The 14,944-nt window shown below is 48.6% G+C and overlaps 1 protein-coding gene across 1 annotated transcript in view; it reads right to left on the reverse strand.

The window, feature by feature from the left end:
- Nucleotides 1-4,521: 4,521 nt before the first annotated feature.
- DSTYK (dual serine/threonine and tyrosine protein kinase) overlaps nucleotides 4,522-14,944 on the reverse strand; it is a 49,298-nt gene continuing 38,875 nt past the window's right edge. Inside the window, exons 10-13 of the mRNA XM_049634468.1 lie at nucleotides 13,647-13,760; nucleotides 12,116-12,230; nucleotides 9,311-9,445; nucleotides 4,522-8,895 (exon numbers count right to left, since the gene is read on the reverse strand). Coding sequence (XP_049490425.1) covers nucleotides 8,708-8,895; nucleotides 9,311-9,445; nucleotides 12,116-12,230; nucleotides 13,647-13,760 — 552 coding nt within the window. The 3' untranslated portion in view covers nucleotides 4,522-8,707. The remainder of the gene's footprint in view (nucleotides 8,896-9,310; nucleotides 9,446-12,115; nucleotides 12,231-13,646; nucleotides 13,761-14,944) is intronic.

Here is a 14,944-nt window from a genome sequence, read left to right on the forward strand (position 1 = left end):
TATTATGTCTTTTAATTTCAAATTCTACTTGTTTATTGCTGGTATATAGGAAAGCAATTGACTTTTTTTTTTTTTTAAGTTTTATTTATTTGTTTTGAGAGGAAGGGAGAGAGAGAGAGAGCACAAACAGGGAGGGGCAGAGAGGGGGAGAGAGAGAGAATCCTAAACAGGCTCTGCACTGTCAGCACGGAGCCCAACACGGGGCTCAAACCCATGAACCGTGAGATCGTGACCTGAGCCGAAATCAAGAGTTGGCAGCTCAACAGACTGAGCCACCCAGGCACCCCATCTTTTATTTACTTATTTATTTTTAGAGAAACAGCACGAGTGCGAAGGGGCAGAGAGAGAGGTTGACAGAGAATTCCAAGCAGGCTCCATGCCACCAGCGCAGAGCCCAATGCACAGCTTGAACTCACAAAACAGCGAGATCATGACCCGAGCCGAAACCAAGAATCAGACGCTTAACCGACTGAGCCACCCAGGCACCCCAAATTTTTTTTCTTTAACAGGCTCACCGGGGTGCCGGGGTGGCTCAGTTGGTTGCATCTGACTCTTGGTTTTGGCTCAGGTCATGACTTCATGGTCGTGTTGGGCTCTTTGCTGACCGCACACGGCCTACTTGGGATTCTCTCTCCCTTTCTTTTTGTCCCTCCCTCCTCATCTCTCTCTCTCTCTCTCTCAAAATAAATAAATAAACATTAGATGCAAATAAATGAAACAGGTCTACTATCACAGGGTTTCTGCTCCTGGAAGCCAGCCCCCCCTTGGGCGTAGTCACTGAAATACAGTAGATTGCTAGCCTATGCCACCTTTCCTTCTCCTGGAGATTTTTCTTCTCCCTCTACTTTGGCTTCTTGAAGACCACTTGGAGCAGGAGTGAGAGAAGAGGGGTGAACAAGAGGAAAAGAGTGAATAAGGGAAGGGTGAGGAGGGTAAAGCGTGAGGAGGGCCAGCCACAGGCTTGCTGAATCTTTCTCCCGGTCCAGGTACAAAGAGTGTGGCGCCCTTGCTTGAGTTCCTCGTCACATGTGGCCAGGACGGGGCTGCGAGCCAAGACAGCTAAGCGATGGGCCCGAGGCCTGTGCTGAGCCCAGTGAGGACATTCTTCCTGTCACCTCGTGAGGGAGTGAAGCCCTTGGTGGTCGCCTGGAGATCTACCACGGATCCTATCCACCGATTCTCTGTGCGCCTGTGATACCTTCCAATACCTATTTCCTTTCCCTTGAATTAGCCATTTCATTCACTTTTTCTTTTTCTTTTTTGTCTGTTTAATATTTATTTAATTTTGAGAGAGCACAAGCGGGGGAGGGGCAGAGAGAAGGGGACAGAGGATCCAAAGTGGGCTGTGCACTGACAGGCTGACAGCAGCGAGCCCGACGTGAGGCTCAAACTCACAAGCCACGAAATTATGACCTGAGCTGAAGTCGGACGCTCACTCAACTGACAGAGCCACCCAGGTACTCGCCATTCACTTTCTTAAATTGCAAGAAAAACCGATGTTCACACAATAACAGAAATGCAATACACTAAAGCTGGAGTTCTCTCCCTAGGAAAACCACTGTTATCAGTTTGATATGTGTATGTATCCTCACAAATTTTTTCTGTGCATATAGAAACAGAGATGGACTAGATCTCTATTTAATTTGGGATTATGGGAGACGGAAGGCATTTTTACCAAAAAACGGGAGTCATACGAAGTTACTTTTTTTTTTTTAACTTGTTTTAATGTGTATTTGTTTTTGAGAGAGAGAGACAGAGCACAGGTGGGGGAGGGGCAGAGAGAGAGAGAGAGGGAGACACAGAATCTGAAGCAGGCTCCAGGCTCCGAGCCGTCAGCACAGAGCCCGACACGGGGCTCGAACTCATGGATCACGAGATCATGACTTGGGCCAAAGTCAGACACTTAACCGACTGAGCCACCCAGGCCCCTCAAGGATGCACATCTTTTTCAAAAATGTATTAGCCCAGGCTCAGGTGGCTCAGTCGGTTAAGTGTCCAACTTCGGCTCAGGTCAGGATCTCACGGTTTGTGAGTTCAAGCCCCGTGTCAGGCTCTGTGTTGACAGCTCAGAGCCTGCTTTGGATCCTCTGTCTCCCTTTCTCTCTACCCCTCTCCTCCCTTCTCTCCCTCTCTCTCAAAAATAAACACGCACACACAAAATAAATTTTTAAATGACAGTAATAACAAATGCATTAGTCAATTTGCTTGTAGATTTTTTTATTTCTTGATTTCTTCATGTATTAGAAATATGAACATTTTATGGGTGCCTGGGTGGCTTGCTCAGTTAAGCATCCAACTATTGATTTCGGCTCAGATCATCTCACAGTTGTGAGATCAAGCTCCATCCACATCAGGCTATGCACTGAGTGTAGAGCCTGCTTAAGATTCTCTCTCGCCCTGTCCCTCTGCCCCTTCCCTGTGCATTCTCAAAAAAAAAAAAAAAAATATGAACATAATGATTATCAGTTATATACTGCAATCATTCTCTCCAAATTAGTGATTTATCTTAAATTTTGATTTTGGTGTCTTTGGCTGCATATACATTCTTTATAATTTCTATGTTTTTTCTTTATGGCTGCTAGTTTCCTGATCACACTCAAGAAAGTTCTCCCTGCCCCCAAACTATACATGAACATATTTACATGCATTTTCCCTCAGGGGCAGCATGGTGTAGTGGTTAGTTGTAGAAGGAGAAATTCTGGAGCTAGACCTCTTAGGTCCAAATCCCAGCTCTGGCATTTATCAGTTGCATAACTCTGGTTAATCTCTCTGTGCCTTAATTTTCTCATTAGTAAAATGGGGTTGTGGTGGTGGGGATTAAGTGAGTTTATATATGCAAAGCATTTAGAATAGTGCCTAGCATATAGAAATACTTGTTCCTTTATAGTTTTCTTTTTTTACATTTAGATCTTTTTTCTTTTGCGTGTTTTTTTTTTCTCAAGTGGATAGCCAGTTTTATAAAATAGTCTGGTTTTCCACTGATTTGAAATGCTACCTTTAGGGTATAGTGAGGAACAGCCCATCCCTAGGAGGGCCCTAAAAGGCCTCAACCAGTTCATAGCCAATCATAACTGCACTTGAAAGGAGGTTGTTCAGTTATTACTTTGTGGACTCCTTGGGATCCTGCTGAAGGCAGAAATTGTGAAATTGAATTTAACAATGTTCAGAAACTTGGCGGCCCCTCCCTCCCCTCTGAACTCCACCCAAACACAGGGCCAGGAAGGCCACCCCGATAGCCCTACTCAAGGGAAAAAGCCTGAGGAGGGATGTGTTGTTGGGAAACCACGCCCACTCTAAAAATGTGCAAAACACAAGCTGTTTTCTGCAGAGTAATCATGGCAAGAGAAAAAGTGAAGCAAACTCAGTCGTGCTGAACTTTATCCTAGAACAGAGAGTATGTACATGTAAGATGGGAGGCATTTACTGTGAGGGTGGCTGGAGCTAGTGGAAAGTTTCTTCAGCCTAAGAGGCTTATCTGCATGAAACGTCTACTGTGTAGGGCCTGGCTGAGAACCATCCAGATTGAACTTCAGCTCCAACCCTGGCACCCCGAGTCCATCACAAACATGTCAACTGTATTTTAGGGTGTGCTGCCACCTCCTGGCCAAACTCGTGTTGCTGTCACATCACAGGCAGTTGTAGCAAAGAGTGACGCAGCCACACAAGTGCAATCCGGTAACCCCAAACCCCACCAAACACACCCGCAAGCTGCTGGCTGACATTCCGTGGTGACTATAGGTGGTGCCACTCTGCTGCTAGGGGTCTATGACGGGGCGTATTGGGCAAGCAGATCTGAACAGTGGGGTGAGCCTAAATAAAAAATTCAAATAGCCTGGGGCGCCTGGGCGGGGGTGGGGGGTGTTCAGTCGGTTGAGCATCTGACTCTTGGTTTCGGCTCAGGCCATGATCTCACGGTTCGTGGGTTCAAGTCCCACGTTAGGCTATGCACTGGCAGCGTGGAGCCTACTTGGGATTTTCCCTCTCTCTCTCTCTCGCTCTCGCTCTCGCTCTCGCTCTTTCTCTGCCCCTCCCACAATCTCTCTCTCCCTCTTGCTCTCTCTCAAATAAACTTAAAAAAATTTTTTTTAACCTTTTAAAAAGAAAATTCAAATATTCCAAATGCAGATACACCAGTATATAGATTCCATTCTCTCACAGTGAAATAAAGAGGAGCCAGGCCCATGCCTGGGCTCAGCGCGCTGCAAGTTCGTGCTGAAAAGAAGCTGGGGAAAAGGCTGTGAATCCAGGAAGAGGCTCTGAAAAGTGAATTGCTATCACTCGACTTCATCCGAATCTTCTCTGCTGTCCTACCTCCCATCCGCCTGCCCCGCCCTCTGGTAGCCGTAAGGCCAGGCACCCAGAAGTCCAGAGCAACATGCCTGGGGCAGTAAGACGTTCCATCGCTCTCTAAGGCACACCGAAAGGCCTCTGACTGCCGAGGTCCCAGTGGAAACGGAACGAATAGGGGGCGTCTTCCTAACCTGGGGAGGGAAGGGAAAACAAAGCCAAGGAGATGTCAACTAAAACGTGAATGTGATCTTTATTATACAGCACATGTGGTATCTGTACATCCCAACAAGTATACAGGATACTCTATAAAACCAAACCTGACCGCTCAAAGTTACACTGGACGAAGATTTAACCCAAAGTCACGTCTTGTAAAAACACAACGCGGTCCTGTGTGCCATGTTCCGGATCGAGGCAGCACAAGAAGGGAGAGGAGAAGGACTGGGTTTGGGCCAACGTAACGTCCTCTGGTTATTGCACTTTCATTCTACACACTCAGTACGTTATGCTTTTATTAACACTGTAATAGACATTAGTCCTTTTGAAACAAATAAAAATATTACATAAAGGTAAAAGACAACAAGCCATCCAGACCAATTTTCTTTTCAGCCCTCCGAGTCAGGTGGCCTCCCCCAACGCCAGGTACTCACATGGTCTCTACGCTCCTCTCAACTGGACTGGATGTTGACAAAGCAGATGTAGTTAAACATAAAACCCTTTTAGGAACAGTAGTGCTACTTGCAACCCCCAAAGGAGAGTGCGATACAAGTTTCTGAAGGTTACCCCCCCCCCCTTATCCCCTTTGCCGCCACCCCGGCCCTAACCACTCCCCCCCGAGTTAGAAGGAGCAATCCACTTTTTTTTGTTGTTTTAAACAAAAAGTGGGTTACTTGATCCAGCAAATCCAAAACTCAAGCTTTGAAAACTCAAAGAAGCAACTAGTCTTTTGGCAAAGGACTCGTCAAGGGCCATTCATCCCGCTCTGAAGCAGTATGGACTCTGGCTGGAGTCTCCCTGGTTAGCCAGATGGGAGACCAGGCGTGCCTTCTCTCCAGAGCAAGGCCAGAGGGAATCTCTACTCCCCACGGGCTACTGTCATCACCGATCCCTCCTGGCTTCTCAGTGCTAAATACTAAGCCAATAATAATAATAATAATAAAGTGTCATGCAGTGCAGTTATCACTTTGGAGCCCTACCACCCCAACCTCTTCTCTCATCAGGGAAAGACTTCTGGCCCCTCTTTGGCAGCTCAGGTAAAGATGCATCCAAATGCCGACAGGGACTGGTGGAGAGTTCTACCGTTCCCGTTTCCATCTGTCGTAGTTAATAATAGCCTTTCCTTCAACGTTTCCCTGAACTTTAGTGTTAAAAAATCAGGAGAAGCTGCTGTCTGGGCTCTGTTCCCTTGAAACTGATGGAGTCATAAGTGATTCTCTTTGGTCCGGAAAGAACCAACACTGCCCTCTTTCCCAGAGAAGTGGAAGGCTCGCTCAACCCGCGAGCCGCGTGCCTGTGGAAACCTCACCCAGGCGAGCATTCCTCAAGTCATGCCAGACTGCCCTCGCTGCCAGCTCCCTGGGCACAGTGTCAGCCACTCCGGGGCTCCGGGCTTCATCTATTTTCCTGATTGCTCTGCAAGAAGGTCCCTCACTCGGTTCTGAAGTCACGTAAGGGACCGGACTTCAAGCACATTAAAAATGGCCAGGTGATCATTTTCGGGCTGGGGTAAACCGCCCTGATGAAGTGATTAGAAGGACAGAACACAGTGAGGGTCATTCTTCCATCCCGTCCGTCCTCCTCCCCAGCCACAATCTCACCTTGCTGCTCGGGAGCACATACAACCAAATCTAGGAGGGAAAATCGTTAGGACTTTGGTCTTGTCGAGCCCTCTATAGCCCAAGTGCCCCCCAGACTTCTTTGAATACCTAGTGTCTTCCCAAGTAATATACAGTACAGTACATTTCATGGCATCCCATCACCGTAGTAACAACGGGTGCCAAGGAACAAAGGATCCAAAATTAGCGGACAATGTTATAAAACAAAAGCAAAGTATGCAGTGTGTTATATATATGCACTCCTGCACTCAGCCTGCTGAGTGTTTAAATAACACCTCCAAATATCTATATGTGGACTTTGGCTGGCCTGGAGATTTTCAGGAATATTTTGCACCTTTCCTCAGAATACTTTTTTTTTTTTTTTTTTTTTTAATTGTTAACGCAACTACCGTCTTACTTAGCACTGGTCCCTCCCATCCTCCTTCCTCCTCACTCAGGCAAAAAAATCTGCTAGGAAACTGGTGTCTGAGAGCTGACAAGGGACACTGGGTGGAAGACAAGCGACCCTCCCTCCCTGTGAATGGGGGTGAGAACTAAGACTTTGGAAGAATGTTAGGAAAATGACTTCAGCACGGAAGCACAGATTCCTGATCCCAGCTAGAGTAAAGGAAGACCGGCTGCAAAAGGGAAGCACAGAAGTCCTTTATGAAATCTCATACAGAACAGACACTGAGACTGTTTTTCCGGCAGGTAGACACTACTCACCTCTCCTTTTTAAACTTGAAATCTGGCTTCCTGGAAGCCCCATCATTGTTTCCAGAAGGACAAACGAGTTAACGTGACAAGAACGGAGTGATGATTTGAAGAAGTAAAGCTATAAATAGGTGTTAAGAGACCTACCGAACATTCTACCAACACAAGGCTGGCTGGCGCTCACAGAACCCAAAGATACTGGGTGTCTCACTTTATCGTTTGCAAGTAGAAAAGTTTTTAGCACTATGTGGAGTCTCTGAAGGGCTCCAAGTGCTTAGAGGGTTACTGTGCTCAAACGTATCATAATCCGAGCTCGGGATAGCCAAAGAGTTAAAACTGAACTTTAGATTCCATTTCTACTCCGTTAATGTTTAAGAGATGGTCATTCTCTCGGAAACAACCCTACAAAATTCCAGCAGCGAGTCTGCCCATTTCTTACACATCTACTCAGGGACCTGCTTCACAGAGCTGGAGGTCAGGCACAAGGGACAGACCACAGTGCTTGGGGACTAGGCAGATGCGACAGAGGCTCCTCACCTCCACTGCCTCTTCCCTCACCCGCCTGGTTTTCTAAATCTAGAGGACCATTTTGGTGGAGAGAGGCCCGAAGTCAAGATCTGAGAGGCACCGATATTTAAATTGTTCCCCTTCAGAATTTCTTACTGTGTACACCTCCTGACAAATGCTCACACTGTGTGTGTCCCAACTGCAAGGGAGGGGAACCGCCCCAGAGGCTAACACACAGGGCGAGGAGCACACACAGAGCTACAAAGAGCATTCTTCTTTTTCATCTGGTGCTTGTCTTCTTGCCTTGTATTCAAAACAAGGTAAAAAGAAGGGACGAATTGTGAAAGAGATCTTGGTGAAAAAGCTCACTGACCCAAGTTTAAAAACATCAGTGTGTTAGGTTCAAACACAAAAATGAGAGTTTTTGATTCTTTTAAGTTTTAGAAACAATGTGGTATCTTTCTAGTAGGTTTGCGTGGAAGTTCACGGCCTCCAGATCACTGCCCCTTCTCAGGTCTCACCAGATACTCCACATGGGTCAATGTTACTCAGACACTCATCCCCAGGTACCATGTTAACTGGACCTTCCCCATGTTGAAACCCAAAGGGGGGGGGAAAAAGTCAAGAATGAAGGGAAGAAAAAGAGATTGGGTCCCGGGGTTGCCAGTAACTCAAAATCCAATCGCATATGTATATACACACATATGCATACACACACATTTTTTTTGCCTTTATGCAGCCTCTTGGTGATGTAACCCATGAAAGCCTCCCCCAGAAGTCAGGGATATTCGGTCCCATAAATGTAAACACGCTGGCACCATAAGGAGCAGACAGCTCCGTTTCTAGCTCCCTCACCGGGGCCTCTGGCTGCTGCGACCTGAGATCTCCGGCTGCAGGTAGTGGGAAGTTATTTTTTTGTTCTGATGTTCTTACAATCCCAGAACTAAGTTCATGTTTTCCAGGGGTCCTGACGACTGGATAGAACCAAACTATTCCTAGCTAGAGCCGAAATTACAAAAATTCTAATTTTTAGTACTATCACCACCGCAGTGCCCCACTTGTCTTAGCAACATACAGTGAGCAGACGATGGTGACATTTGCCTCCTTTTCAGTTCTGGGGCTGGAACGTTGCATTCTTCCGTGTTTACGTGTCCCACACGATCTTGTGCGGACGGGATAGTGTGGGGCACCGGTGAGCCGCTGAACGCGCCCCGACGGCCAGCGAGCTCCTCGCTACCTGGCAGGCGCCTCTGCCTGGGAAGGTCTCAAGTTGCCCAGCGGGCATCAGTTCCCTCGGGAGCTCTCTGAATAAACGTCCAATTCTTCCCACGGCCAACAGGTGAGGGGAAGGAAAGAAACAGAGTAAAAGAGAAAGGTCTTTGCTTTCAAGTAGAGTCATCCAGTCCCCGGTTCGGCTGCTCCGAAGCGGACGCGCACAGCCGGTCCATGATGCCCCGGAGCATGGGCTGCACGATGCCCAGGAGGGGCCTCTGGGAAGGGTCGCCGTCCCAGCAGGCCTCCATCAGCTGCCAGCACTCCTCGTCGAACACGGGCAGACGCTCCGGCCGGGCCCCTGGAGACAGGCGCATGGAAAGAAGACCAGAGTCAGCGACGGGGCCAGTGCCACCACGAGGCCTGACCGGCTTGCAGACCGATGGCCCACGTGGCGCTCAGGAGTTCTGGCATCGACTGCAGACACCTAGGTTAGAACCTGACAGTAACGGTGACAGAACACTGGAACGCACTGGCATAGGAAGTAGAAGAATTGGAAATTTTAAAGAAAAAAAGCCTTGACATGGTTCAGCGCAATGCTACCTGAAAGCAAAGGGGCGACCTCGGTGTCTTCCCCAGATTCCCTGACGGTACGTGGCCCTGCGGTGCGACGGCCGGAGCGGGTGACAGGAGGCCCGGCTGCAGGGCCTGGTCTCAGTCTCCCCTCGATGGGGGCCGGGGCGGGGTCGGGACAGGGTAGGGCTTGTGGCTCTTACCTCTTCGCACATTGTTCCAGAGATGGTCTTTGCTGGCACACCTCTCAAATGCTTCGGGGAGCTTGACAGAGCCCGAGCAGATATACCAGAAGAGGATGCCAAAGGCGTAGACATCGACGGAGTTGTCGTACTTCCCTACAGCAAGAAAGGGCGACGGCAGTGAGCCGGGGCGAGAGATCAGCTGTGCCCCTATAACTGGGTCTGCAGAGGTCATCACGCCTTTTTGTCTAAAGCTTTTAACAGCCATGATCTCCCACAGCAACCCCGGTAGGCAGGACCGCTGACAACGCCCATCTTCTACCCAAAACCACAGCACAGGAAGGGCGATGCGAGACACCAGGATGGCCAAGACCAGAGCCTGACAAAGGAGGAGGAGGACAGGCCTCTGATTTTGATTGAACAGCCAAGAAGACCCATCCTGACGGGTCGGATTGGGGAAATAAGCTTGGGAAACACAGGTGGGTGAGCAGATTGGAACCAGAATGTAAAGATTTTTAAATTTTTTAAAAATAATTAATTTATTTTTGAGGGGGGGTGGTGGGGAGGGGCAGAGAGAGAGACAGAGACAGAGAGAGAGAATCCCAAGCAGGCGTGCAGGAGCCTGATGCGGGGGCTCAAACTCACGAACTGTGAGATCATGACCTGAGCTGAAATCAAGAGGGTCAGGACGCTTAACCAACTGAGCCGCCCAGGCGCCCTTAAAATGTAAAGATTTTTTTAGTTTATTTTTTTCTTTCTGAGAGAGAGAGAGAGAAGGGAGAGAGGCAGAGAAAGAGAGAGAGAAAGAGAGAGAGAGAGAGAGAGAGACAGAGAGAGAGAGAATCCCAAGCAGGCTCTACACTGTCAGCACAGAGCCCAATGTAGGGCTCGAACTCATGAGATCATGACCTGAGCCTAAATCAAGAATTGGACACGTAACCGACTAAGCCACCCAGGCACCTCAGAATATAAAGATTTTTAAAAGACAGAAAAGTCTGGATTCAATGGGCAGCATAACGTCCTTTAGGTTTTAGGGCAGGAGGTGACATGAAGAACCTATCTTATAAAGATTCTTCTGACAGCAACAGGATGGACTGCAGAGAATCAAGGGAAGTGAAATACCAAGCAGCCAAAAGAAAACAACCGTGGGGGGGAGAGAAATGTTCCAAGAAGTGAATCTCAAGAAAGAAAACGACTGTGTGCTGAGTCCACCGTGGGTCCCGCTCACCCCTGCCCTCACGCGCATCACTCAGGGAAGGGCCGGGGCCGGACCTGTGTGTGAGGCCAATGAGAGCAGGCCACGTACACGGCTCATTTTAACTCTTCCCCACGCTGATGAGGGGCCCGCAGGGACCGTCCCCTCTTCCCTGGCACAGACACGACCCCCCCCCCCAACCCCTCAGGCTCAAACTCTCGAGTCCTCGTCTGGTCATCCTTTGCTGTTCACCATCAACACCTAGTTAACCACAAAATCCCACCCGTTCCTCCCGTGAACTGAAACTGAATCTGGCACGGCTTTTTTGTGTCAGTGCTGCTACCAGCCTGATCCTGGAGACCCAAACCCCTGGTCTGCCTGCCTTGGTTCTCGCCCCGCAAAGCCCCTCCACCTCCCGCTGCTAAGCTGACCTTCCGTGAACGTGTCCTCATCCCCCGCCTGCACAGTTCTTTTTTTCAAATTTTTAAAATTATTTTTGAGAGAGACAGAGAGAGAGCAAGTGGGGAGGGGAAGAGAGAAGAGGGACAGAGGATCCAAAGCAGGCTTTGTGCTGACAGCAGAGAGTCCTATGTGGGGCTTGAACTCGCAAATCGTGAGGTCATGACCTGAGCCTAGGTCAGACGCCTAACAGACTGAGCCACGTGGGCGCCCCAAAAGCTCAAGTTCCAGTATTTCTTCCACAGCGAGGCTTTCTTCCTCGGTGTGGATTTCAAGCTCGGTGTGTTTCATCTCCAACCTTGTTTGCTTTTACTCCCCACAGGGAGTTGTCCCCTGTCAGGCAATTTTCCTCATACTTCCCTTTCCCCAGCCTCCAGAATGTTCTCTCCTTTCAGACACCCGGTTAGATTCTAGAGCCAGAAGGACCTAGATTCCAATCCCAGCTCCATCATTTCTAGCTCAGCATTGTGGGGTGGCTTTCTGATGTTCACCGGTCTGGACTTAACTTTACCCGTGACACGGGCACAAAAATGCATCAGCGGCAGCACAGACTTGCTGTGAGGATTAAATGGAACAAAATATATGAAAAACCGTACTCGCACTGCCTAGCTCCAAGAACATGCTTAATAGCAATGCCCTGCCCACATACCAATTTTCCCGGACTCGACTCAAGTCCTACCCCAAATCTCCTACCATAAAACTGTCAAACATTTCAACCTTCACTTACCACCTGTCTGAACACCAGCATCACATCACGTAGCACCCGAATTAGCACCTGGTCACACAGTCTGATGCTGCTTCCTAATTGTTTTACCTCTCTTAATAGATCTCTGTCATCAGCGAGTTCATTGATGATCAGGGCCAACTCCTGATGTACAGAAGTTATTCAGTCAGGACTTTATGATCAACTAACTGGTTGATTATGGCAACCACGGCACGAATAGCCCAGAGAAACATCCAAAAGCAGACCTGGTGACTCCTGGTTACGCTTCTCCTTCTCACCCCTTCACCTCCTCACCTTCCCCCTACCTGTCTTTAGGTTTCCCCTCCCCTGGCTCTCCCTTGCCCGCCCCAGACCGGCCGGTAGTTACTTGTGGATACTACTTAAGCAAGAGGTAGAACTCATTAAAGCATGGAGCCCTGCTGAGGCCCACTCCCGCCCTGCAGCTTACCTGTGAAAAGTTCAGGGGCCATATGGATTGGTGTCCCCACAATGCTGCCTGACATCATGGCCTCTGGCTTGCAGAACCCTAAGTCAGTGATCTTGGCACGGTTCTGCTTGTCCAGCTGCCAACAAAGCAGGGCAAGAGTCAGCCTGCGTCTGACCCTGCACGTAACGCTCAGGTGCACACTCAAGCTCAGGGGCACACTCAAGCTCTGAAGCGGGTGTCTACTTCCCAGGAGCGCTTCCTCAATCTTGCTTCCCGCCTCCCTGTCTCCAGACTCGTTCCCATTCCCATCTTCCCCCCAGACTGTAAGCAACCTAAGGGCAGGGGCTGCCTTTCTCGTCTTTGTATACCTAGCACTTAGCACACTGCCGGCACATAGCAGGAACTTAGTAAGTCTAGGAAGAACGAATAAGTGAAGGACACGGAGGAAAGGATTTTGGTTCCTGATTATTCTTCTCTGACCTCCAGACCCCAGGGCAGAAAGTTGCTAAGTACGAAGGCTGAGGTCCTCTGGTGAGCTGAGGAGAGTTTCCTGAATTCCCTGCAGTTTCCTTTCCCAAAGGCCCAAGAGAATAAATCTACGTCTCATTTGACTACAGATAAGCCTCTTAGGTTTCGGCCTATGATTTTAGGACGATCTTTCCCTTCCCCCCAAACTGCTGTCATCTCTCTGTATGTACCTGTTGCCAGAAACACCTCAATGATAATGCAACACAGTGTCAAGAGAATATGTCAGAGGAGTCTCTACAATTGAGATAACGGAACATGACCACCTTACCTTTAAGGTGCATTTACCCATCTCAGCCCTCATCCAGCACCTGTGATCAAACCCTAAGCAATAACAAGACCTGGAAGCCTCGAACGCATCGTCACAAAAGCACAAAAGAGCAGAAAGACTATTCCAGGTTAAAGGAGGATAAAAAACATGACAACAAAGTACGCTGTACGACCCTTGGAGCGAACCCTGGATCAAACACACAAACAAATGACCGTATTCGGGTAACTAAACATATTTGGGACAACTGGGAAATGTTAATATAGACTGCATGTTAACTAACAGCATTATACCAATGTTAAATTTCTTTGGTGTGATAATGGCATTTTAATTACACAGAAGAATGTCCTTTTTAGGAGATACAAGCTCAAGTACTTAGGAACGTGTTATCTGCAACTTACTTTCATATACTTGAACAAAGAGTGTGCGTACGTGTGTGCGAGACTGAGGAACAGAGAGAGACTAACCCAGGAGAAAGAGAATATGAATCCGGGTGAACCATATGTGGTCGTTGTACCACTCTTTTCTCTTCTGTAAGTTTGAAGTTTTTCAACGGTGTTCGGAGGAAAAGCCTTAAGCAACGTACGCTCAGTCTATGATGCGGCTTCACGCTCCCCAAGCCTTATGTCTGAGATCCCATCAATCCACTGTTTTTCCGGCAGCCTCTTCCTATGATCAAACTCACATTCGTGGGGACCCTCCCAAGGTCACTTAACCCACGGAGGCGGGGCGTTATCTCGGGGAAACAGCTCTACTCACCAGGACATTTTTTAGCTTGATATCACGGTGGACAAGTCCCTGGCTGTGCAGAAAGCGGATTCCTTCCACCACATCTAGGGCTATCTGTAGACGTGTCTCCAGCGTCAGCCCAGCCTTGGGGAGACAAAAGGGCTCACGTGTCACTAACAAGACAACTCCTCAGTCCAACTTGCTTAAACCAACTAAGAGTTCCTTCTGCGGGGCACCGAGAGTCGGCCTGCACCAGGGCACACAGGACAAGCGCAGACAGTAGATGGGAAGAAGGGAAGAGGAAAGAAGTTAGGAGGAGGAGGCTGAGGGGTTGCCCCAAACAGGACTACAAGAGGCACAGTCCAACAACTGAACGCATGAGTTCATTTCCATCCCCTACCCCCCACAAACTCTGGAACTGCCCTTGAGACCCAGAGTACTTCTGGGTCTCAGGGTGCGTGGCTGCTAGGTCAGCGGAGCACGTGACTGCTAGTCTCAGGGTCATGAGTTTGAGCCCCACGTTCGGCAGAGAGATGACTTAAACATTTTTTTAAGTAAGAAAATAAAAACATATTTTTTACAAAAAAGGTGTTTCTAGGTTTCTCAGGCAGAATGACTTCTGCTGCATTGTAAGCCTCATTGGCCCAGGTTTGGCTTTACAGATTCAAATATCAAACTCACACATCTTACTTGTACCGGGCCTCCAACTTAGGGTCTCCTGAATTCCAGAGGACATTACATCACTCATCCAGAAGCTGAGATTCAGTTCTCTAGCCCTCTTGTGGGAAAGCATCAGACAGTGCTGAGCTTAACTCCTCTGAAATGAAGAGGGAGAGCCACCGGGAGAGTCATTTTCTCGACCCTATTGAGTTTCCACGGCTCCTGCGATCATTTCTAGAGATTCCTGTCTTATATCCAGAAGCGTCCGCATAAACTGGCATGAGAGGCATCTGTGAGAAGGGACCTACCCACATGCGCTGGGGTTAGCTTCCCCCAGCCCCACTGAGCCCCAGTGTAGGGACCAGAGAAACGAGCGTCTCTACCTCCCTTGCTGCTTTGGGCGAGGGAAACTGAGCATCCGACTGACCGTATCTCCTCTTCACTCAAAATCTTTCAACAGCTTTTCAGGGTCTAGACTGGGATTTGAATTCTATGGAAATTCTTTTCTAAAAAAAAATTTTTTTTTAATGTTTATTTATTTTTGAGACAGAGGGAGACAGAAAATGAGTGGGGGAGGGGCATAGACAGATGGAGACACAGAATCCGAAACAGGCAGGCTCCGGACTCTGAGCAGTCGGCACAGAGCCCGACGCGGGGCTCAGACCCAC

The sequence above is a fragment of the Panthera uncia genome, chromosome F1 (genome assembly GCF_023721935.1).
Source record: "Panthera uncia isolate 11264 chromosome F1, Puncia_PCG_1.0, whole genome shotgun sequence".
Taxonomy (NCBI): domain Eukaryota; kingdom Metazoa; phylum Chordata; class Mammalia; order Carnivora; family Felidae; genus Panthera; species Panthera uncia.